The sequence below is a fragment of the Vulpes vulpes genome, chromosome 10, assembly GCF_048418805.1.
Source record: "Vulpes vulpes isolate BD-2025 chromosome 10, VulVul3, whole genome shotgun sequence".
NCBI classification, from domain to species: Eukaryota; Metazoa; Chordata; class Mammalia; order Carnivora; family Canidae; genus Vulpes; species Vulpes vulpes.
The window spans coordinates 42,659,679-42,684,312 of NC_132789.1; the positions used below are offsets into that span (position 1 = coordinate 42,659,679).

At 51.6% G+C, this 24,634-nt stretch overlaps 1 protein-coding gene and 1 long non-coding RNA gene across 5 annotated transcripts in view; one reads left to right on the forward strand and one right to left on the reverse strand.

Moving 5' to 3' along the window:
- Positions 1-6,466: 6,466 nt before the first annotated feature.
- EPHA10 (EPH receptor A10) overlaps positions 6,467-24,634 on the forward strand; it is a 41,651-nt gene continuing 23,483 nt past the window's right edge. For all 4 annotated transcript variants that reach the window (XM_072723791.1, XM_072723792.1, XM_072723794.1 and 1 more), the window contains exons 1-5: positions 6,467-6,898; positions 8,954-9,018; positions 9,747-10,425; positions 16,594-16,749; positions 17,341-17,691. In XM_072723791.1, the coding sequence (XP_072579892.1) occupies positions 6,793-6,898; positions 8,954-9,018; positions 9,747-10,425; positions 16,594-16,749; positions 17,341-17,691 (1,357 nt within the window). In that variant the 5' untranslated portion in view covers positions 6,467-6,792. The remainder of the gene's footprint in view (positions 6,899-8,953; positions 9,019-9,746; positions 10,426-16,593; positions 16,750-17,340; positions 17,692-24,634) is intronic.
- LOC140594185 (uncharacterized) lies at positions 7,898-10,282 on the reverse strand. Its single transcript, XR_011994778.1, has 2 exons — positions 9,680-10,282; positions 7,898-9,160 (listed from the first exon to the last, which is right to left on the reverse strand). It is a non-coding gene; the product is annotated as an uncharacterized lncRNA (long non-coding RNA).

Genomic DNA, 24,634 nt, shown 5'->3' on the forward strand with positions numbered 1-24,634 from the left:
TTTTTTTACTATCTTTCCATGATTACCATGGTGATTACAGCATGCATTCTTGATTTGTTAAAGTTGAATATAAATTAATTCTTTTGCCCTTTCTTGGACAATGCAAGGATCTTAAAATACTTTAACTCTACTCACCTGCTCCCACAGTGTGTCCTATTTCTGTGGTGTGGTTTAATTTTACATATGCTTAAAATTCTACAAGATGTTATTGCTTTATACAGTCATCATTCATTTACTTTTACCCATATGTTTATCCTTTCTGTTGCTCTTTATTTCTTCCTGCATATTCATGCTTCCTTTTAGTTTATTTTCATTCCACTTGGAAAAGTCCCTTTAGTATTTCTTTTAGTGTGGCTCTATGGAGGAAAAATTTTCTCAGGTTTTGATTGTTTGAAAACATGCATTTTTCTATTGTTTTTGAAGGACATTTTCACTGGGTATAGAATTTTAGATTAACCATATTTTCTTTCAGACTTTAAAGATGCTATTCCATCATTTTCTTGACTTTATCATTTATGTTGGGGAGTTAGTTGTTAGTTTTAATTTTCTTCCTTTGAAGGTAATGTCTATTTTTTCTCACTCTAATTGCTTTTAGGATTTATTTTGTTTTTGGCTTTCAGTAATTTTATTATGAGGTGTGTAGGTGTTGTTTTCTTTGAATTAATTCTGCTTGGGATTGATGACATATCTTGAGAATATGTTTTGATGTCTTTCATTGGTTTTAGAAATTTTTCAACTACCCTCTTTTCAAATACTGCTTCTTTCCCATTCTCCCTCTTCTCTCTTTCTAATTCCATACATTTAGGCTTATTCACCATGTCCCATATGTCTCTTACTCTCTTATCTATATTTTCTATTCTTTTCTCTCTCTACACACTTCAATATGGATATTCTATACTGACCTATCTCCCAGTTTATTAATCCTAGGATTAGTTGTGTCTCATCCTATGTTAGATTATCCACCTATTGTGTTACATACAGTTATTGTATTTTTTTGTTCTAGGATTTCAATTCCATTCCTATTTAGAATATACTAAGTTTGGTGATTAGCTTATACTCTACCACAAAATCCCAAAGCTAAACGTTGTTGTTGTATGCAGATCATCCCCATTCAGTTAATTCAATTCAGTTAATAGTGTAAATAAAACTAAATAAAGTATCATTTTTTTGTTTAAGCCAGTTTTGGTTAGATTTCCAATTACATACAACTGAAAAAAATTTTTTTAAAAGATCTTATGTATTTGTTCATGAGAGACACAGAGAGAGGGGGCAGAGACATAGGCAGAGGAAGAATCAAGGTCCCCACAGGGAGCCTGATGCAGGACTCTATCCCAGGACCTGGGGGTCACGACCTGAGCTGAAGGCAGATGCTCAACCACTGAGCCATGCAGGGGTCCCACAACTGAAAACTCTTAACAAAGTGTTGAGATCTCTCTCTTCATTATGTCAAGATGGCTGCAGCACCTTCAGATGTGGACATGACATACAGAAAAGAAGCAGAATATTGCCTTTTATGCAGTTCTTTTTATTAGGAGAGAAAATCTTTTCTAGAATCCCTAATTCAGAAGGCCAGGGTTGTATCATATACTCATGCTTAAGCTAACCCTGACACATGGAATTGGATGACGATGATTAACCAATAACGATCATTATTCATCCCTGAACTTGGGGAGAGGGCCATCTTCTCTGAGCAAAGAACTACAGTGGATGTACATCCAAACAAAATTGGGGGTTTCTCAGGAATTTAAAATATGAAAAGGAGGGATCCCTGGGTGGCGCAGTGGTTTAGCGCCTGCCTTTGGCCCAGGGCGCGATCCTGGAGACCCGGGATCGAATCCCACATCGGGCTCCTGGTGCATGGAACCTGCTTCTCCCTCTGCCTGTCTCTGCCTCTCTCTCTCTCTTTCTCTGTGACTATAATACATAAATAATAAATAAAAATTTTTAAAAAATAAAATAAAATATGAAAAGGAAAAGGTATTGGGAAATCAAAAGTGTTTACCTCGTTAAGATATACTCATCTTCTGTAAAAGTGTGTGTGTGTGTGTGTGTGTGCCCATAGAAAATATCAGGAAGGGTACATATCAACCTGTTAACAGGTTTAAAATGTGAAATAGGATTATATGAGGGTGATATACCTTTATTTTTAGGTATCTTTATGGATATCTTTACTTTTTACTTATAACATTTTTATTCGTTTATATTACTCTGGTCATTTAAATTTAAAAGGGCTGCTTCAATCTTAAAATGAGCTCCTCCTGCTTCAATCTTAAAATGAAATCAGGATTTTTAAAAAAGTCAGAGAAACATATGTTGATAGATACCATTCCAAGCCCTGGCCCTTAGTACAGTCACTGAGATGCCACTGGCAGGTTTGTCCCCACTGGGAATTTGGAGGCACAAGGCTACCAGAGCCTGATGTCATCAAATATTTAAACCATCCAACTGCCTCCCCTTACACTCTCAAAGCAGCCTTTACATCATAAATTGGCTTCCCGTGCACATTTTCCTACAAGGGAAGAATTTGCTGGACATGGCAATGTGAGAATTCTGGCTCCCTTGGCAGTTCCATTTCTCATTGTGTATTAATTCATCGGTTCTTTGGCTCAGATAAGCAGGATTGGAGCTGAGTTTGTACAATCTACTTTCCAACCCTCCAACACATAGGTTCTTTCTTAGGGCTGTTAAAGTCAAGTTTATGATCCTAGACCATGATTAATTCACTAAGGTAAGTGTCACCTCCAAGGCCACTTGGCAGCTGGCCAAACAGCCTGCCCTGGTGACACTCCTGTCTCTTCAAACACATTGCTTTCAGGCTCTTGTGCTTTCTAGCCACATTCATCTCAACAGACTGTCTCCTTCTTTATCCCTCATTATGTCTTTTCCTCTATGACTGTCTCCCTAATTCTCTCCTCTCTCTCCTCCTATTTCACCACCTAACCTTCTTTTATCCTTTCCTTTTTTTCTTTCTGTTTTTCACCTTAATTAGCCATGAAGTTGAATAATAAAATATATCAGAACTATGTGCCAAGTGCCATATGCTGGGCCGTACGTACATATAAATTATATTCTGACCTCACAACTCTGAAATGTTTTCATTTTTATTTCACAGAGGAGAAAGCAGAGGATCATAAAATCTAAATAGTTGCATTTGATAATGAAACGTTTTTGCTGCTTACTTTTCAAAGTCAATAAATTAAATGTTTTATATTTCCTTTATCTTAGAAAAATACAATTCAAGCATTTGTATATGAGCTTCATTTTTGCCTGTGAGTTTATTATCCTGGAAAATAATTGACCTTGGGTGTGTTTATTTTTTCTTGAGCTGGGGAGTAGCAGGTAGAATGGAAGAGGAAAGAGACAAATTGGAAATATCACTTTGAGCTGTCGGGCTCACCTGTGCTCTTTGCTTCCTTTTTGTTCTCTTTGCTGAGGATGGGGTTTGGCCCTGATTTGTCTGAAGCAATCTTAGTCTTCTCCATGGAGGAGATCACCTTCTCTGTGCAGTCAGGTCAAATGTACTTTCTGGATCTGTGCAAAAGGAAGAGCTCAAAATTTCAGCCCCTAAATTTGTAATTTTCAGTAACTTGGAGATAGAGGTTGCAGTGAAGTTGGACCTGCTCCCTGGAAGATCACTTCTAATTATTTGGACATTGAATTAAGCTGCTCAGCTCCATGTTCTCCCCATCATTCTGCAGATAGTGAGGTAGAAATAGAGAGAAGGATCCTTTCTAAACTACCTCATATGGGGTTTGGGAGGAGCAGAAGAGAAAACAGGAGTTTCCAGATGGGTTCCCGGCCGCTCCACTCCTACTCCATGGAGTAAGCTGCTTGTCTTCTGGAAGGTCAAATCGCTGGATCTAGGTTATAGGCTGGAGGAACAGGCAGTGAGTCCTGGGCTGAGAATTGGAGCCAGAGAGTGGAGAGGTTCCAGGTCCGGTTGAAAATGGAGGGTCCAGGCTTTGACAGGTTCAGCAGCATGGACAACAAGTTTTAAAAGACCGAAGCAGGCCTGTGGAGTTCACAGCTCAGCACCAAGCCAGAAATCTACCCTCACCCCACTCCAGTGCTGGTTTTTCCTGGAGAAGATTGAACCTGGCCATTGGTTGACTGGTACTCAGCACTTAAAGTTCATAGGAAACCATGGCTGAGTCTCCTTCTAAAGCCCTTTTGAATATGTTTACTTAGATGTCTATTCCTCAGTCACTTGGTGGAGTGGAGTCCCCCTTGGAGTAGCTCTTAAGGTCTTGCTGGTTTGCATACATCCTCATACACTGAGGCTTCTCTGTTCTGTTTTTTTTTTTTTTTTAATAAATGAATCGTTCAGAGGAAGAAAGAAAAGGATTGTTCCAATTTCCCCCCTCTTCTTTCCAATTCTTCTTTTCCCCATTGCTAGGGTCTCTATCTGGCAATTTCCCCAAGGCCCAAGGAGCTTGCACGAATGTGTAGTGGGAGAGGGTGGAATCGGACTCCTGACAGCCTGGGGCTTGTTGGTGCGTCCTCTGGGGCTTTCCCCAGATAGTTTTCCCCATCTGCTTGCCTCCTGAATGATCCTTTCGAGGTTCAGAGGGAGTCTGCATTTTGTGTCAGCACACAGGTTGAAACCTCTGGATTGAAGTCCCTGGAGCTCAGGTGAGAAGCCATGACTGGTGCCTGAAGGCTGCATAGGAGGTGGGACCCGGTTTTGAAGAGAAGGGTAGGGGTAGTGGAGTGAGAACTCATTTTGAAATGAAAGGAGTCCTGGATCTCTAAGCAGCTTCTAAAAATACCAACTCCCAACGCTGGGGGTGGGGGAGGGGGAGGGGGAAAACCAAGCGTGAGAAGAATGAAGATGGAACGAGGTGCGGATATAGGAGCCCTTCTTCAGGTAGATCTGATTTCAAAGGCCCCGCCTGCATCGAAGAACCTGCGGGAAGCCATAGCTCCTTATGCTTCCTCAGTGGGCTTCAGTCTCCTGCGGTGTCGGAGCCCCAGCGCCCCCCTGCTGACCTTTCTACCGGCAACGGAGGCCAACTCCTCCCAGCCACTCCTCCTATTGCTGCTGTCCAGCAAGTATGTCTGTGAGCGAGCAAGTGTGCGTGTACACATCCTAGACGCTCGTGCACACACACACACACACACACACACACAAATGACACATGAAAGCGGCTTGTAAGTGACCAGCATTCTACGATGCCACGAATTTTCATTATTCTTGGTGCCCAAGGAGGTCCGGACTGTGGCAGACACAGATTCACCCAATATTTTCATGCATACTTTTTAAAAAAGATTTTATTTATTTATTCATGAGAGACACAGAGAGGCAGAGACACAGGCAGAGGGAGAAGCAGGCTCCATGCAGGGAGCCCGACGTGGGACTTGATCCTGGGTCTCCAGGATCATGCCCTGGGCTGAAGGCAGGCGCTACACCCCGAGCCACCCAGGCTGCCCTCGCCCAGTATTTTCAGCACAGAGCATGGCACTAGGGAGCGTTGGTTCGAAGGGTAAGGAGCACAAAGCTACAAAACGCACAGTCAAGCCACGCAGGTCATGGAGACACAGGACTCACTCGTTTTCAAAGGTTCTCCAGCTACTTTCGCTGCCAAAAGCAGAGGGGTCGGGTCCCCCAAGGAAGGATCTGAAAAGCTACAGGGTGGGTGGAGCCTTCTCTGCTCGAGTTCAGCCCAGATGGTGGCGCTCAATAGCCGCCTCCCTGGTCCTGGAGGGCTTCAGCCCATCCCTCCACCAACGCCTTAAACCCTCAGCTTGCACATAAATGACCTTCACGAGATAGAGGTCGTGTTCCTCGTTTCCTTGCAGCTTCTCCAGCGCTGGCTTCTCCGCCTCCGTCGCGGGCGCCTGGGCGTCCGGGCCGCTGAGCTCCTCACCAGTCCCCCGGGATAGGCGGAGAGGGGTGATCAAAAGCGGGGGGGGGGGGGGGGACTCCAGGCTCTGGGCAAACTGGGGAGGAGGTAGTCGGTCCGAGCGCTGCCTGCATCCTGGCAGCAAGAGCAAGAACCTAGGGAGCCAATCGTTCACGCCACGTCTACCAGCAAGCGCATCCTGGCGTCCACATGGTTTCCCAACCGCCCAGGCGCAGCTGGCAGGGTGGGATTCCGTCTCCCACTTTGCTCTTCTTTCCCGAGTAGCTGCCGGGGTCGGGCTTAGCCCCCTCCTCCAGCGTGGGCGAGGGGGGGCGGAGGGCGGCGAGAGCAGGGGGCGGGATCCAGCCGGGAGACCCCGGGAGCCGCGGACGCAGGGAGAAGCCAAGAGCTGGGAGCTGGAGGAGCTCTCCAGAGCGTGGGGTCAGGACGCGAGGCTCCGCCGCCCCTTGCGAGTCCTGGGAGCGGGGGAGCTTCCAGGCTGGCTCCGGGCTGCAGGTGCCGCCGCCTCCCCGGCCCTCCCCGAGCTTCACGCGCTCCTTAACCACGCCCACACTGTCTACTTCTCGGGAGCCCGAGGCCAGGCGTCGGCGCTCCGGGCCCTCGCCGCGGGCGCATCCTCCTCCCGGGAGCCAGGCCCTCGCTCGGCGCTGCCCCACCCCCACGCTGGGGGACCGGCGGGACCCCTTCCTTCCCCTCCGCGTCTCCGCCTCGCTGCCCCGCCCCCGGCCCCCGAAACTCCACCCCTTTCCCTCTGCTGGCGAGGATTGGTGGACCTCCCGCGGCGGCGCCCGGCGACTGGTCCGCGCGGATGCCCGTAACCAGCGAGATCCCGCCCCCGGCAGGCGCCGGGGTCTGGGGGCGCAGCTCCGCGGCCCTGGGGCTGGCGCGGCTCGAGCCGCCGCCGCACTGACAGCTCGGGCTGCGGACCATGGAGACCGGCGCCGGCGCGCGGCCGCTGCGCCTGCTCGGCTGCCTGATGCCTCTCTGTCTGGCGTTGCTTTTGGGACCGGGGAGGCCCGGGACTGCCGAGGAAGGTGAGGACGCGGGTGGCTGTTCTTGGAGCTTGGGATGCCGGATGATAAGGGGCTGAGAACTGGGGCTCGGAGGGAAGGAGTCGGAGAGAGAGACTGGAGTCCGCATTGGGGTTTGAAGCAAGCGGGCAGCGAAGAGCTCAAGAGACAGAGAAAAAGGTAGCGGAGCAAAGGAAAAGGGAGGGGGGGCATTGGGGAGATGGGGCTGGAGCCCCGGGGGCTGGGGAAGCAGCAGCCCGGGAGCCGGGGGAGCCAGAGGCGGCGGTGCAGGGGCCGGAGAGGCGGACGGGCTGAGCGGCTGCAGGTGGGGGGCGTGGGGGCGGGGGTGAGCGCGGGGGAGCCCGAGCCGTGCAGGTGAGGTCGGAGTGCGGGGCGAGCGGAGGGAGCGCGGCGCGGCCGGGGGCGCGGCGGGGGGCGCGGCGGGGGCGCGGCGGGGCGCGCGGCGCGGCCGGGAGCTGTCCGCAGTGCTGACTCCGGAGCGGACGCCCTCCCACGCGGCGGCCCCGCTGCCCGCGTCCGGCCTCCGGTCGTGGATTTGGGGGAGCTGCACACTCAGCCGAATCCAGAGGCGTCACTTCCAGGTGCAGAACCCCGAGGAGCCGGGATCTCAGTTGCTGATGGGGGGGGGGGGGCGGGGGGCGGATCTCTGATGCTCTCCAATATGCAATTCCGATGTGCTACCAGTTATACCCCAATCGGGAAGCTGTCGGCCAATGCCTCTGGCGCCAAGCCTCTTAGAGACCCTCACCTTGGAGCCCCACCCCCCTCCTTGAAGCTCCAGCTTTGTAATCTTCCAAGACTTCAGGATAGCCTGGGCTGCTGCTGTCTCTGATCTGCAGCTGGGCCGTCCAGACGGGCTGCTTTGGGACCCAATACTGACAGCAGAGGAGGGAAGAGATTTTTATTTCACCTGCTGCTGTGGTGGCAGAGTCTCTCCACTCGTTTGCCCCGGCCCCTGGGAGTCCAACTAAAGAGGTTCAAGTCTCTTCCATCCCTGGTGACTTCATTTTTTAAAAAAGATTTTATTTATTTATTCATGAGACACACACACACACACACACACACACACACACACAGAGGCAGAGACAGGGGGGAGAAGCAGGCTCCATGCAGGGAGCCCGATGCGGGACTCGATCCTGGGTCTCCAGAATCACGCCCGGAGCCAAAGGCAGGGCTAAACCGCTAAGCCACCCAGGGATCCCCTCCCTGGTGACTTCAGACCTCAGAAGAGCCCCTGGGTATGAACGAATTCAGGATGTATGCAGAAATCCTGTAATACGCTCACGTTTTCCCCTCTTCTTGACACTCAGTTATAATTTAGGGAGCCTGGGAAAGCAGGAGGGGGACTCACTGACACCACTACCCCCCCCCCATCTTAGGGCCAATCTTAGAGTGCTTCCATGAATTCGGTGTCAGGCTGAATAATGACTCCCCAAATATGTCCACATCCTAATCCCCAGAACCTGTGAATGTTATTCTAAACGGCAAAAGACTTTGCAGGTGTGGGTAGGGATCCTGAGACAGAGATGATCCTGGGTTATTTGGATAGTCCCGATGTAATCACAACAGTCCCTATAAGAGGGATGCAGGAAGAGTCAGAGCCAGAGGAGAAGGCAACTTGATCACAGAAGGAGATTGGAGAGAAGCCCCTTGACGGTGGAGGAGGGGGCCACAAGCCAAGGAGTCTAGGTGGTTTCTAGAAGCTGAAAAATTCTGGTGGAAATAGATTCTCCCCTCTGACACCCCGACTTTAGATCAGTGAAACTGATTTCCAACCTCTTGACCTCCAAACTGTAAGCTACTGTTATTTGAAGCCACTGAATGTATGATAATGTGTTATAGCAGCTACAAGAAACTACTACAGGCTCCTTCCCTAATTCTTGTGGCTGCTTCCCTCTGGACTTGAGCTACTTTGTGCCCCACCCCCTCATGGGAAGGTATGGACTGGGAATAACTTGCCTCTGTCCCCTCAGCAAACTTACAGTAAACTCACACAGGGGTCCCTCCCACCTTCCTGACCTTCTGGCTTTCTGACATCTCCGTCCCTCCTTTCCCTAGTCATCCTCCTGGATTCCAAAGCCTCCCAGGCTGAGCTGGGCTGGACTGCACTGCCAAGTAACGGGGTAAGTGTAGCCTTTCCCGCTCTGTCCCAGGAATCTTCTGGGGTCTGGGATCCAGATCCTTCAGCTCCTTGTGGTTACAGCAGAACAAAATGCTCCCCAGGGCACGTGGTCTGCGGCAGCACTGGCTTCAAGCCAGGGTGGCCTATAAGAAAATGTTGAGTCTTTAGTCAGTCCCAGAAGAAAAGAAAAGAAAAAGATAGCGAGGGGGAACCTGGCTGTGTCTAGCAACAGAAATGTGTCATCTAGATGAGCCAATGCTGGGCAGTGCCTTGCAGGTAGTAGATCCTCCAAGCAGTGTTGACTGATGGATTGATGGAACGAGCAATATTTAAAATCCTAAAAGGGGCTTGAAAACTAGGAGTGGGGGTGGGGAGATGTGGCTACGTGACTGCAGCCCGGTCCCTGAGTGGGCACCTGGTTGAGACCCAGGAGACTTCAGGCACCATTCCCAGCTCTGCTGCTACCTTGACATTCATATCTGGTCAAACCACTCTCTCTCTCTCTCTCTCTGGAGCCTCAGTTTCCCCAGCCACAAAATTAAGGATTGGACTCGGTTGTCTCCAACGTTCCTCCCAGCTCTGCATCTTATAATTTCAGGGGCGGAGGCTGGGGGCAGGGAGCATGCCAGGTGATGGGGAAGGGGCTTTTCGGCTTTAGTCACCTCCAGGGCCCGGCCTCCTGGGGGCGCCTTGGCTCTGAGTTTCCCACATCTTTGTTCTCCTCCCCAGTGGGAGGAGATCAGCGGCGTGGACGAGCATGACCGTCCCATCCGCACGTATCAGGTGTGCAACGTGCTGGAGCCCAACCAGGACAACTGGTTGCAAACGGGCTGGATCAGCCGCGGCCCCGGGCAGCGCATCTTCGTGGAGCTGCAGTTCACGCTGCGCGACTGCAGCAGCATCCCGGGCGCCGCCGGCACCTGCAAGGAGACTTTCAACGTGTACTACCTGGAGACAGAGGCCGACCTGGGCCGCGGGCGGCCTCGCCCCGGGGGCAGCCGGGCCCGCAAGATCGACACAATCGCGGCGGACGAGAGCTTCACGCAGGGCGACCTGGGCGAGCGCAAGATGAAGCTGAACACGGAGGTGCGCGAGGTCGGTCCGCTCAGCCGGCGGGGTTTCCACCTGGCCTTCCAGGACGTGGGCGCGTGCGTGGCGCTGGTCTCGGTGCGCGTCTACTACAAGCAGTGCCGCGCCACGGTGCGGGGCCTGGCGGCCTTCCCAGCCACCGCGGCCGAGAGCGCCTTCTCCACGCTGGTGGAGGTGACGGGAACGTGCGTGGCGCACTCGGAAGGCGAGCCGGGCAGCCCCCCGCGCATGCACTGTGGCGCCGACGGTGAGTGGCTGGTGCCCGTGGGCCGCTGCAGCTGCAGTGCGGGATTCCAGGAACGTGGTGACATCTGTGAAGGTACTGGGCGGGCTGACGCGCGGGGGGTGGGGGGCGCGGGAGCCTAGCGTGCAGGTGGCAATCGCGCGGGGGGGGGGGCGTGGGAGCCTAGCGTGCATGTAGCAGTTGCGGGGGGGGGGGGCGTAGGAGCCTAGCGTGCATGTGGCAATCGTGGACGGGGGCGTGGGAGCCTAGCGTGCACGTGACAATCAGGGGCGAGTATGCCCTGGACAAAGGAGGCAGGAGGGGGAGCGGTTGGAGGGGCTGCGGGGCGTGGAGCGGGAGTCTTGACCTCCCGTGGGGCTCTGGGGCGGGGGGGGAATCCAGCTGGGACCACTGGGTGAAGTTCCGAGGAGGTGACTGTGACTCCACCTAAGGGGGCCTTAGGGGCTTGCATTTCGGTCACTGCCATAAGCACCTTACAAAGGATCTCTCATTTATTCTCGGCAATAAAGTCAATCACCTGGATCCCTATTTCACAGGTGAGGAAACTGAGGCTCAGAGACATTAACACCTCACTTGCAAAGTTAGTAAATGGGGAATCAGGGTTTGAATCCGGATTTGCCCAAGTGTCAAGGTCTATTACATGGCGCCGCCTCCTTAAGAGTGAGGAAGAAGGCTAGAGCAGCCCGCCTCCACCGGCTATGGGCAGGTGGGATTGCTCCCCTTATAAACGGTGGGCGCCCTTTCACTGGTGGTATGCGGGTCAGAGGCTGGCAGGGGGGTCCTTGAGCTGCAGAGTCCAGAGGTTGCACTAGATGACCACTAAGATCGCACCCGACTCTCTGCACCATGAGTCACTGTGTTGCCTGAGAGAGACCCCTTCGTGGGGGGTCTATTGGGGCCTAAGTTCTGTGTGGGCACCAGGACCAGACCTCTCCTTCCTCCCACCCCCGATCTGGGGCTCTGAGGACTGAGGGTACAGATGGGGCGTGGATGTGTGCCCTGAATGTAGAAAGACCAAGGGACGCTTCTTCTAAGCTGCATCCTTTTCTAGGTGCCGACAAAAGAAATGAGTCAGGCATAGTCTCAAGTCTTCAGAAGTTCTACAGATGAAAAAATGTAAAAACTTAAAAATCACAACAAGGTGATAAATAATCTCACGGAGGGATTAATAGAGTGGTGGGGAGACAGGGGGAAATGACTAAACTTACTCTTTCCTTTGTTCAATCATCCATTCAATATGAATTGAGAACTTACCAAATGCATTTAATTTAGGAGGGTTTGTTATATGTATTTAGATGATGTCACTGTCTCTTTCCTCGGGGGAACCTGTGGATTAGTAAGGGACTTGGAGGCATGAACCTTCCTGAACCCTCCAAGTAGGGTTAGGATCCACTTCTGCTCTCCAGCACCCATTGCAACCTCTACTTCTTGCTTTTTTTTTTTTTTTTTTAACTGAGGTGTAGTTGACTGCAACCTTTATTCCTGCACTCAGCCCATGGCGTGCAGTGATCTACTTAGGAGTGTTTGTGTTTCCAGCACTGGACTGGGAACTGGCCTCAGGCAATGGTTGTGTTGGTCTCAGCAGCCTCACTGTCTAAAACAGGATATGGTAGGTGCCCAGTGGAAGGGTACTGGCTGATCACACACCATAGAGTGTGATCCCTACCAACAGAGAGTTGAGGAAACCTGGAGAAGGGAGAAGCCAACTTTAAGGGTGGAGAGAGATGATGAGAAGGCCTTTCTTCCAGGCAGCTAAAAGCATCCTTACCTAAGAGGTTGTCTACAGAAACATGGAGGCAGGAGAGAATGTAGCATGATTGGGGCTATGGGAGCAGAGGGCATTTGGGGGTGTGAGGAGTGATGGGGCTAGAGAGGGGCAGGTATATACACTGAAGGGCCTTGAAATTAGGATAAAGAGCTTAGACTTTATGCTGTAGACCAGTGTGGAGGATTTGAAGCAGGGATCCGACATGTTCATTTTTTAAAAAATTATTTATTTGGGGGAGAAAGAATGAGCAAGAGAGAGAGAGAGAGAGCGCACAAACAGGGGGGTGGGCAGAGGAAGAGAGAGAAGGAGAAGCAGACTCCCCGCTGAGCAGGGAGCCCAATGTGGGACTCAATCCCAAGACCCAAGATCATGACTTGAGCCGAAGGCAGACGCTTAACCGACTGAGCCACCCAGGTGCCCAGGGATCTGAAATGTTCAGATATATATTTTCAAAAGATCACTCGAGGATTAAAGGCCAGAACAAGATGCTACAGTAGTCCAGGAGAAAGAGCACAAGGTCCGAAGGAAGGCAGTAGCAGAGTTCATTGAGACATGAGGATGGATGTGATAATGAGGCACATACACAGCACTTGGTGACCATGTGACACGGAAGGACTGAAGAGTCTTTTTTGATTTGTATGCTTCTAGAGGACTGAATGGACAGAGGGTCATTCACTGGGGTAGAGGACACGGGACACTGATGGACACGGAACTGATGGTGTGTTCAAGTGGAGGTAGCAGGAAAGGGAGTCTGGAGCACAGCAGCAGAGAGACAGGTGCTACTTGAAGCTGTGGGTATGGTTGGGACAGGCCAAGGTGAGGTAAGAAGCAAGAGGGCCAATGATGAGGTCTTGCACAACAGCAGGATTTAAGGGGCTGTAGAAGAATGGAAGCCCATAGAAAAGGTCTTTGAGGGATAATTAGAGGTTGGAGAAGATCCAGGAGACAGTGATTTGGTGGCAGCCCAGAGATGGAAGGGTCCAGGAGGGAACAGCTTCCAGTGTTGGTGAGCACCCAGGTGGGGTGAGGTGTGGACCGTGTCTGTTTGGTGGCCCTGTCAAAAGCAGTTTCTGTTGAGTAATGGAGAGAGAGAGAGATAGAGAGACAGAGAGACCAGGCTGCGTAGGTTGGGGTGAAGGAAGATGTGGAGCTACGGTCAGGGAATGTCCACAGGTCCTGGAGGCTGGGTTTGGAAGGGGAGAAGAGGACGCTGCGTTGAGAGAGGTTTTGACTGCAAGTAGGAGCCTTGTTTATCTGCTGAGGGAAGGAGCCAGTGGGGTACCAAGTGGGGTGCGGTGAGAGCAGCCTGGCCCGGGGGGTGTATTTTATTACTGACATGGTTTAGCCTTGCTGATGCTTGTTGCTGATAAAGATGAGGCCATGTTTTATTGGTTTTCGATACTCTATAGATAATGCCCTTAGTGTCTACACCCTCATCGGGCTGCTTTTCCTGCCCCACTCCCTTGTTCTGTCCCTGGGAAGAGCTGGTAGAGAAGGAGTGATGTGAGAATGAGGAGCCATATGACTGATGAGACATAGTCTGGGTGGAGGACACGGGGCAGGACCCAGAGTGAGGAGGAGGGGCTGGAGGCCTTCAACGCGAGGTGGCTCATCCCATCCTCCAGGCCTAGAAGGGGGCAGGAGGGGGAAGGTGGGTGTAGATGGAGGTTTGTGGGTTCGATGGGCTGACCTTGAGGGAATTACCACCTGACAGCCTTTCTTCTCCCGGTGAGGTGGGAGGAGGGCATCTGGACCAGCGGTGAGTAGGATCCTGATCTGTCTTACGGACTCCAGCTCCAGAGCACCTGGCTCACAGTAGATGCTAAAAAAATCACTCAGTGAATGGATCAGGGTCGGGGTGGGGTGAGGTGGGATATACATTGTGGGCAATCACGCAATCACACACACACAAGCACACACACACACACACACACAGGCCCCAGTCCTGCTTCTGATTTAAGCTGAGACTAGACAAAAGCCACTTGTAATGGCAGTGTCAGCTCTGTCGTGGGGAGTAGGGAGCCGGGGAGGATGCCAGGGAGGGCTTCAAGAGAACAAGAGAAGGGGCATCAGGCATTATAGGGCAAGACCCAGAGGCGAGAGAGGAAGGGCTTAGCGTGGCTACGGTGGGGGCGGGGGGGTTGGCCTGGGGAGTAGAGGGGGTAGAACAACCGTGGTCTCCCTCTTGTTTCTCTCTTTCGTTTCCGTCTCCCAGGCACATGCAAGACTGGGGGTTTCCCAGGGGGTGGGGTTGGGGAATCAGGGTGTCCAGCGACAAATTTGTCTTTCTCTAACCGGCTAACTTCGCTGAGCATTGTACTCTCTACTCCATTCATGTCATTGCAAATGGCAAGATTTCATTCGTTTTTATGACTGATAGTCATAAAAACCATTATTGATATATTGAGATTATATATACATAATATTATATATGTATATAGTCTGTCAATGGACACGGGCTGCTTCCACAGTTTAGCTATTGTAAGTAATGCTGCTATAAACATAAGGGGGCATGTATCCCTTTGAATTGGTGTTTTTGTATTCTTTGGCCAAATACCCAGTAGGGCAATTGCTGGCTCGTAGGGTAGCTCTATTTTCAACTTTTTGAGGAACCTCCAAACTCTTGTCCAGGGTGGCCGCCCCAGCTTGCATTCCCACCAGCAGTGCACGAGGGCTCCCCTTTCTCCGCGTCCTCGCCCGCACCTGTCCTTTCCTGACTTGTGCATTTTAGCAACTCTGACCGGCGTGAGGTGGCATCTCATTGTGGCTTTGATTCGTACTTCCCGGGCGCCGGGCGATGTGGAGCATCTTTTCATGTGTCTGTTGGCCATTAACACAAACCTCTTCGAAACAGAGCCCATCAAAGTAGAGATAACCGCTGCTGTCTCTGATGCGACACACAGCTCTGGGACAGCAGGTGTCACAAACGCCCGCAGACAGGGAGCCTCTGGTACCTTTTTCCCCTCTGCAGTGAGATCCCTCGAACAGATCTGACTTGGCAACGGAGGTTGGTGGGCCATGGTTATTGTCCCCACTTGACCGATGGCCTCTTGAGGCCAGAGAGGCATAGGGAGCAGCAGAGCTAACACTGGAGCCCAGGCCACCTGAGTCCCTGCTGCCGCCACCAGACCACAACGGCCGTGAGTCCCAGGCTCTTTTCTGAAGGCAGATACTCCCGAGGCCCCCCAGGCTTCAGAGGCCCTGCCCAAAGCTGCCCATCCTCCGCCAGATGGACCCCCGCAGCCCCCCTCAGCCCACTCCTCCGCGTCTTCTCAGGCTGGAGCGCAGCCCGCCTTCCAGAAACTGCTAACCTAGAAAGGAGGTCGGGTGGGCGGGGGCAGGGAGCAAGGTGAGGCCACCCCAAATGCCAGAGGAGGGCGGGGAGCCGCTGCCCCGCTCCTCCCTGGCCCAGCTGGCGAGGACGGTTTTCAAGTGGGTGTTTAGCAGTTTCCACTTTGGGCCTGCAATGGAGGAACGGTAATTACCGCACTGTTGTGTGCCTGTCGTCTGTGCTGGGCTAAGCGGCTTACACTTTGCTCACTTAATCCCCCAACAACCCTTTTGAGGTGCGAATTCCACACCAGGCTCAGAGAGCCAACGGCAACTAAGTGGTAGGGCTCCGCGGCCAACCCAGGTTGACCAGCTGTCAGAGCCCGTGCTCCTGACAACCTGTGCCCTGGGTGAGGCCGAGATGCAGAGTCTCCGGGAGGGTGTCAGGGTGTTGAGACCAGAACCTCCTTCTTGCCACTCCCCTGCACCCAGCTGGCTCCGCTTCCAAACTGCAGCGGGGTGTGTCAGTTGAGGATGTGTGATGCATGGGGGGGGATGGGCTCTAACAGCAGTGTGTGCGTGTGCAGCTAGAGAGCCTGGGTGTCTGTCCCTGGGGGGCCGGGGGACACCCCCTGGAGGCACCTCTCTTCTGGCCTCACATCAAGACTGGACAGTTTAGCTGATTGTCTCCCAACGGGCATGGGGGCAGCATGGTGTCTGCTCGGGCTGGAACCCCACCATTTACTGGTGGTGGGAGTTTGGGCAAGCCTCCGAACCTTAATTTCCTCATTTAAAAAATGGGATCCTTGGGTGGCGCAGCAGTTTGGCGCCTGCCTTTGGCCCAGGGCGCGATCCTGGAGACCCGGGATCGAATCCCACATCGGGCTCCCGGTGCATGGAGCCTGCTTCTCCCTCCGCCTGTGTCTCTGCCTCTCTCTCTCTCTCTCTCTGTGACTATCATAAATAAATAAAAAAAAAAAATTAAAAAATGAGGATAAAGGACATACATCACAGGCTGTTGTGAGGATTAAGTGAATTACTAGAGTAAAACAGTGTTCTGCACACAGTAGGTGCTTACTGACGGCTTGGTAGTCCTAGGCTGTGGGTTCCCAGCTGCCCCCCACCCCAGGCCTGCACAGTTCCAGGACAGGGGGCAGGCAGGGAAGTGGGGGACAGGGCCCCTCTCACGTGGCTTCGCCCCGCAGCCTGTCCCCCAGGCTTCTACAAGCTGTCCTCGAGCCGGCCGCTCTGCTCCCCGTGCCCCGAGCACAGCCACGCCCTGGAAAACGCCTCCACGTTCTGCGTGTGCCAGGACAGCTATGCGCGCTCGCCCACCGACCCGCCCTCGGCCTCCTGCACCCGTGAGTGCCCCGACGGCGGGGGGTGGGGGTGGGGGGAGGACCAGCCACCCCATGGAGATGGCAGGCTGGGGTGGAGGGAGGGGAGCCTGGGGTAGGGGTGCGGGCCCGGGCCTCTCGGGGTGGAAGAACCAGGATGAATGAGAGTACCCACGAAGGAGGGATGAGGGCAGGTGGCGGAGTGGGTGGTCCCCTCCCGCCCTGTGCCCCCGCCAGGAGGGGGGCTCCTGGTGCTCAGCCCTGCATCCCCAGCCGCCTCCCCAAGCTGCTACCCTCCTCCCACCGCCCTGGGACCCGCCCTCCCTGTGGTCCCCTCGTCCCTCTCCCCGCCCCTCCCCCCTCGGTGTCCCCACAATGCCCCCTCCCGCCCGACCCCCCACTGACGGTAGCCTCCCCTCTCCTCCCCTCTCTTCCCCCTCTTCCCCTCCCCCCTCCCCTCCTCTTCCCTCCCCCTCCCTCCTCCTCCCTTCCCATCTATCCTCCCCCTCCTCCTCCCCTCTCCTCCCCCCTCCTTTCCCTTCCCTCTCTCCTCCCTGTCCCCCCTTTCCTCCCCCTCCTCCCCCTCGTCCTCCCCCTCCCCCTCCTCCCCCCCAGGGCCGCCGTCGGCGCCGAGGGACCTGCAGTACAGCCTGAGCCGCTCGCCGCTGGCGCTGAGGCTGCGCTGGCTGCCGCCCGCCGACTCGGGGGGCCGCTCGGACGTCACGTACTCGCTGCTGTGCCTGCGCTGCGGCCGCGAGGGCCCGGGAGGCGCGTGCGAGCCGTGCGGGCCGCGGGTGGCCTTCGTGCCGCGCCAGGCCGGGCTGCGGGAGCGCGCCGCCACGCTGCTCCACCTGCGGCCCGGGGCGCGCTACACCGTGCGGGTGGCGGCGCTCAACGGCGTGTCGGGCCCGGCGGCCGCCGCGGGAGCCACGTACGCGCAGGTCACCGTGTCCACCGGGCCCGGGGGTAAGGCCGCCCGCCCGCCCGCCCGCCCCGCGTCTCTCCGGGAGGCGAGGTGCCTCGAAAACACCCCGGAGCGCGGGGGGCCCCCGTCCCTCCATCCCCCATCCCCCATCCCTCCATCCCTCCATCCCTCCATCCCCCCTCCCCATCCCTCCATCCCCATCCCTCCATCCCCCATCCCTCCATCCCCCATCCCTCCATCCCCCATCCCTCCATCCCCATCCCCCACCCCCATCCCTCCATCCCCCCATCCCCCACCCCCATCCCCCATCCCTCCATCCCCCATCCCTCCATCCCCCATCCCTCCATCCCCATCCCTCCATCCCCCATCCCCCACCCCCATCCTCCATCCCCCATCCCCCACCCCCACCCCCATCCCTCCATCTCTCTGTCCCTCCATCCCCATCCCCCCATCCCTCCATCCCCCATCCCTCCATCCCCCCTCCCCATCCCTCCATCCCTCCATCCCCCCTCCCCATCCCTCCATCCCTCCATCCCCATCCCCCATCCCTCCATCCCTCCATCCCTCCATCCCCATCCCTCCATCCCCCATCCCTCCATCCCCCCATCCCCCACCCCCATCCCTCCATCCCCCATCCCTCCATCCCCATCCCCCCATCCCCCATCCCTCTATCCCCCCATCCCCCATCCCTCCATCCCTCCATCCCTCCATCCCCATCCCTCCATCCCCCCATCCCCCACCCCCATCCCTCCATCCCCCATCCCTCCATCCCCATCCCCCCATCCCCCATCCCTCTATCCCTCCATCCCCCATCCCTCCATCCCCCATCCCCCATCCCTCCATCCCTCCATCCCCCATCCCTCCATCCCCCATCCCTCCATCCCCCATCCCCCACCCCATCCCTCCATCCCCATCCCTCCATCCCCCATCCCTCCACCCCTCCATCCCCCATCCCCATCCCCCATCCCTCCATCCCCTATCCCCCCCACACACCCGGGAGGGACTGAGCACGCGGGGGCCTGGGGCGCCTGGGCCGGAGCGGTGGCGGGGGATGGCGGGGGCCCTGCGGGAGCCAGCGGGCGCCCCTGCTCCCTGTGGGGAGCCCCCTGCCCCGCCCCGCAACCTGTCCCCCGCCCTGTCCAAAAATTTCACCTGGAGGACCAGAATCGTCCCTCCTCCTCCCCTGTCCCAGAACCTGGGGCTGGGTCCCGCAGCCTCCATCCCCGCGAGCGGCCACCCTCTTCTCTGGCCCCGGGGAGAGGGCACAGCAGGGTTACAGTGCAGGGACCGCAGAAGACATTGGTCACATTTCTGAGTCTGGAATAGGGACCCTAGACTCAGACCTCCACCCTCGGTTAGCGCTCCACCTTCCCCAGTCCCCACACTCGCTTTCCCCCCGTCTTTCCCCAGCTGGGGGGCACCTTCCTGTGCACGAAGGAGAGGTGAGACGCATGGTTTCTGGGTCTTTTCATCTCTGAGACGGGGTGGCTCTGTGACTCTCCTTCCCTGTCTCGGGGCAGCTGGGTGGCAGAGAGGTCAGAGACCAGAGTGATTTTTATTCTTGTGCAAGTAGCATGCTTGGGCGTGTGTGCTTGTGTGATTCTTTCACCTACTAGTGGAAATAAAATGTAACCAATATCGATCTCTTAATCACTGAGTTTGGCTGGTTCATAGTAAAACTTTCTGATCTGCACACAGCTTTTATTCCTGGAAAAGAACTTTTTTTTTTTTTTCTTCCAGTTACTGCTTTGACTAGAATTTCTGATAGCTCCAATATCTCTCGAAGAATCTCTCTAAGCCTGAGGTTGTACATCCATTTTCTGATTCTCGAATCTTGTCACACCCTTTATCATTTTTAGCTCTTAATCCATTTTCTCTGCCTTTTGGGAGAGATTTCCAATTGGTCTGGTTTTCTGGAATAGCAGTTTTGTTCTTTTTTTTTTTTTTTTTACTATCTCTACTGTGACTTAACATTTGCTATTGCATTTACATTTTTAAAAAATTCAATATAGAAAAAGAAAAAAAGCACCCGTAATCCCGTTTCCCAGAGCTATACAACTATTAATATCTTGGGGGTATATCCTTCCACATTTTTTCCTGTCTCTGTATCCATATCTAGAACTATCTACTATAAAATCCCTTTTGTATAATATATATGGTATGAGATTTTTATCTGGTATTTCATATTAACAGTCCTGTTTTGATATAGATGGATTTAAAAATCATGTTGAGGAGATGCTTTTCTATTTTACTAATAAAAAACTAAGCTTCCACTGATTGAGTGCTGCTCTGTGTTGGGCACGGGCACTGTGCAATACGATTTTCTACATTCATTCATTTTTTTTTATTTTTTTTTTATTTATGATAGTCACACAGAGAGAGAGAGAGAGAGAGAGAGAGGCAGAGACACAGGCAGAGGGAGGAGCAGGCTCCATGCACCGGGAGCCCGATGTGGGATTCGATCCCGGGTCTCCAGGATCGCGCCCCGGGCCAAAGGCAGGCGCTAAACCGCTGCGCCACCCAGGGATCCCTCATTCATTTTTTTAATTCATTTTTTTCAGATTTATTTATTTATTCATGAGAGAGAGAGAGAAAGGCAGAGACACAGGCAGAGGGAGAAGCCTACATTCATTCATTTTATTTTATTTTATTTATTTTTTTTTTAATTTTTTTCATTCATTCATTTTAAATGCAATGATAATCATCTTTCAAATAATGAATTTGAGATCTGAGAGCACAAGCGAATTGTACAAAGTCACCCAGCTAGTAAGTACGCACCCTATGCTTTTAGCCCCTTGGCCATATAATGCTTTCACTTTTTACTCAACTTTTACAAAAAATTGGGAATGGATGTTAATTTTATAAAATGCCTCTTAAGCATCTTTCAAGATAAGTGCATGTTTTTTTCTCCTTGGACCTATTGGCATGATGAATCCTACTTGTGGATTTTTCAGTGTGAGCTCTTTTTGCATTCCTAGATTATACTCCACTGGATATGAATGTATTATTCTTTTAATATTTTGCTGAATTAATTTGCTTATATTTTAACATTTTTCCCATGTGCATTCACAAGAGAGATTCTCTTTCTTTCTTTCTTTCTTTCTTTCTTTCTTTCTTTCTTTCTTTCTTTTATTGTGTTCTTTGTCAAGTTTTAGCATTTGCCAAGTTTTGCTGGCTTTGTGAAAGGCCTTGGGAAAAGTCTCTTCTTTTTCTCTGCTCTGTAACAGTTTACATAATATAATGATCATTCTTTGAAGGCATGCAAAACCGCTTTTGGGGCCCTGCATCTTCTTTGGGGGAAAGTCTGATGATATTCTTAATCTTGTCCATACTTCTAGAGTCAGTATTGTTAATTTGTGTTTTTGTAGCAAATATTTCAATTATCTTTTTCTTATTCAGTAGCCAAGAAACGTACATTTTAAAACTGTCTTTGGTATCTGCAGTGAACTCTGCTTTTCCTTTCTTCATGTTGTAAGCTTGAGATTTCATTTTAGGTAATTATCCTTGCCGGCAGTTTGTTTTACTGGTTATGACAAAGAATCAGTTCTTGAATTTATCAACTCCAGTGCTTTGTACTTTTTTCATTTATTTTATGCTTTTGCCTTCATTAATATCATTGTCTTGCTTTCCTGAAGTCTTTTTCTAGGAGAGTTCAGTGCTTAGCCTATGAATTTTCCTCTGAGTATAACTTTGGTCACATCCAATGTGTTTTTACACATAATATATCGCATCCTTAGTATTGTCACTTTTTTTGGAGCTAGTCATGTACCCTGCAATTTCACATACCTTTTAAAATGTACGGTTCAGGGCTTTCTCATGTAGTCACATGGTTATGTAATCCATAGTATCTAATTCCGGAACATTCTCGTCATCCCCAAAAGAAACCCATTAATAGTTACTCCCCAGCCCTCCCACCCCTCTGGCACCTCTAGTGACTGCTAATCTACTTTCTGTCTCTATAGGTTTGTCATCCTGGGCATTTCATAAATATAGATTTAGACAATATGTGGACTTTTGTGTCTGCCCTTTTCTGGTTTGTTTAGCATGTTTTCAAGGTTTATCCATGTTGTAATGTGCATCAGTACATCCTCCCCTTATATGGCTGAGCAATATTCCATTGTATACCACAGTTTGTTTATCCGGTCATCAGCATATGGGCAGTTTTTCTACCTTTTGGCTATTATGAATAATGCTGCTATGAATTGCATGTATACATTTCCGTAGATACATGTTTTCAGTTCTCTTGAGTATATATGTAGGAGTGAACTTGCTAGGTTCTATGATGTTTCAGAGTTGTGTCTCCTCCAAATTCATAGATTGAAACCCTAATGTGACTGTATTTGGAGATGGGACTGTTAGGGAAGTAAGGTCAATGAGATCATAAGGATGGGGCCCTAATCCCATAGGACTGGTGTCCTTACAGAAGAGAAAGAGACACCAGAGCTCCCTTGCTCTCTGTGTGTGTGTACATGGGAGGATAGCCAGGAGAGGACACAGCAAGAAACGGTTGTCTGCAGGTCAGGGGGAAAACCCTTGCCAGGAGACTATGGATATGAATCTGTAGTAGATCTCTTGATCTGCAAGTTCTAGCCTCTAGAACTGTGCAAAAAAATTCATTTTTTTGCTTATGCCATGGAATCTGTAGTGTCTCATTATGGCCGCCTGAGCTGACTAAAACATAGAGTAGCTTTTTTTGTTGTTTTTGGAGTTCAATTTGCCAACATATAGCATATCACCCAGTGCTCATCCCATCAAGTGCCCCCCTCAGTGCCTGTCACCCAGTCACCCCAACTCCCCACCCACCTCTCTTTCCACTACCCCTTAGAGAAGCTTTTTATCTTTTTTTTTTTTGAGAAACCGACGAACTTTTTGAGGAATTGCCAAACCATTTTCCAAGGCAGCTGCACCATCTGACATTCCTGCCAGCAACGTGCAAGGGTTCCAGTCTCTCAACATCATCACCGAAACTGGTTTTTGTTTTTGTTGGTTACAGCCATCCTAGTGGGTGTGAAGTGGGATCTCACTGTGGCTTGGATTTGCATTTCTTTTTTTATTTATTTGAGAAAGAGTGCACAAGGAGAGGGAGGGGCAGACAGAGAGGGAGGGGCAGGCTCCACTGAGCAGGGAGCCCAATAGGGGGTCTTGATCCCAGGACCCTGAGATCATGACCTGAGCTGAAGGCCCAAGGCCGAAGGCGGAAGGCCCCAGGCAGATGCTTAACCCAGATGCCACCCAGGTGCCCCTAGATTTGCATTTCTTTAATGACTAAGTGATGTTGAACCTCTTTTCATGTACTGGGTTTTCGTTTTTGTCATTGAATTATGAGTTCTTTTTAAAATATTTATTTTCTGGATATTTGGCCTTTGTATTAGTTTTCTAGGACTGCTGTAACAAAGTACCAAACATTAGATGGCTTAAAGCAAAAGAAATGTATTGTGTCACACTTCTGGAAGCTGGGAACTGAAGTCAGGGTGTCAGCAGGGCCGAGCTCTCTCTGGGTGCTCTGGGGAGGATCCGTCCTTGCTTCTAGCCTCCGGTGTTTGCTGGCAGTCCTTGCCCTTCCTTGGCATGCAGATCCATCTTCCAGTCACATGGCCTCCCCTCCCTGTGTGTCTTCATACTGTCTCCCCTCTATGAGTGCCCGTCTCTGTGTCCAAATCTCACCTTTTCAGAAGGACATCATCCTATTGGATTAGGGCCCACTTGAGTGACCTGATTTCAACTTGATTATCATTGAGAAGACCCGATTTCCAGAGGAAGTCACATTCTAGAGGGGCTGGGACTTCAATCTTTTTTTTGGAGGGGGGGGACACAATGCAACAACACATAACCACCCTTGCCAGATACATGCTTTACAAAATCTTTCTCCTACTCTGTGGATTACCAGTCACTTTTTTAAACATTCGAGATATAATTGACATATAATATTCCTTTTGGGTACAACATAATGATTTGATATTTGTATATGTTGCAAAATGATCACCACGGGACGTCTAGTTAACTTCCATCACCACACGTTTACACATTTATTGTTATGAGAACTTTTAGGGTTTACTCTCTTAGCAACTTTCAGATATACAACATGGTATTTTTAAAAAAGATTTATTTATTTGAGAGGGGAAGGGGGAGTACAAGCAGGGCAAGGGAGAAGCAGGCTCCTCACTGTGCAGGGAGCCTGAGAAGTGGGGCTCCACCCCAGGACCCCAGGATCATGACCTGAGCCAAAGGCAGATGCTTCGCCGACTGAGCCACCCAGGCGCCCCACAGCATGGTGCTGTTAACTAGAGTCACATACTGTACATTGCACCCCTAGGACTTATTTATTTTATAATTGGACATCTGTACCTTTTGCCCACCTTCCCCCATTCTTGCCTACTCCCCCAGTCATACCTCTGCCAGACACCTGTCTTTCACTTTGAGTAGTGTCTTTTATTTTATTTTTTATTTATTTATGATAGTCACACACACACACACACACACACACACACACACAGAGAGGCAGAGACACAGGCAGAGGGAGAAGCAGGCTCCATGCACCGGGAGCCCAACGTGGGATTCGATCCCGGGTCTCCAGGATCGCGCCCTGGGCCAAAGGCAGGCGCTAAACCGCTGCGCCACCCAGGGATCCCGAGTAGTGTCTTTTGAACCTCTGAGTTTTACATTTTGATAAAATCTTGAGTTGCCTGTGCCTTTGGTTTCCTATCTCAGAAACCACTGTCTGGTTCAAGGGCATGAAGATTTAGACCTATGTTCTTCTTCTAGTGTTTGCCTGAATTCATTTTAGAGGATGTGTTTTTAATTTCTGGATGATTTGCTTTTATTTTGTTTCTGATTTTACTGTTCCACGCTCAAGGGAAAGAGGTTTGTACAGCTTTTCCTTTTTTAAAGGAACCACTGAGTTCCTGTTCCTCTTTGTTGTGCAAGATAGGGTAAATATTTTAATTATTTCATGGCTACTTTAAAGCAATAAATTGTTTTCGTACT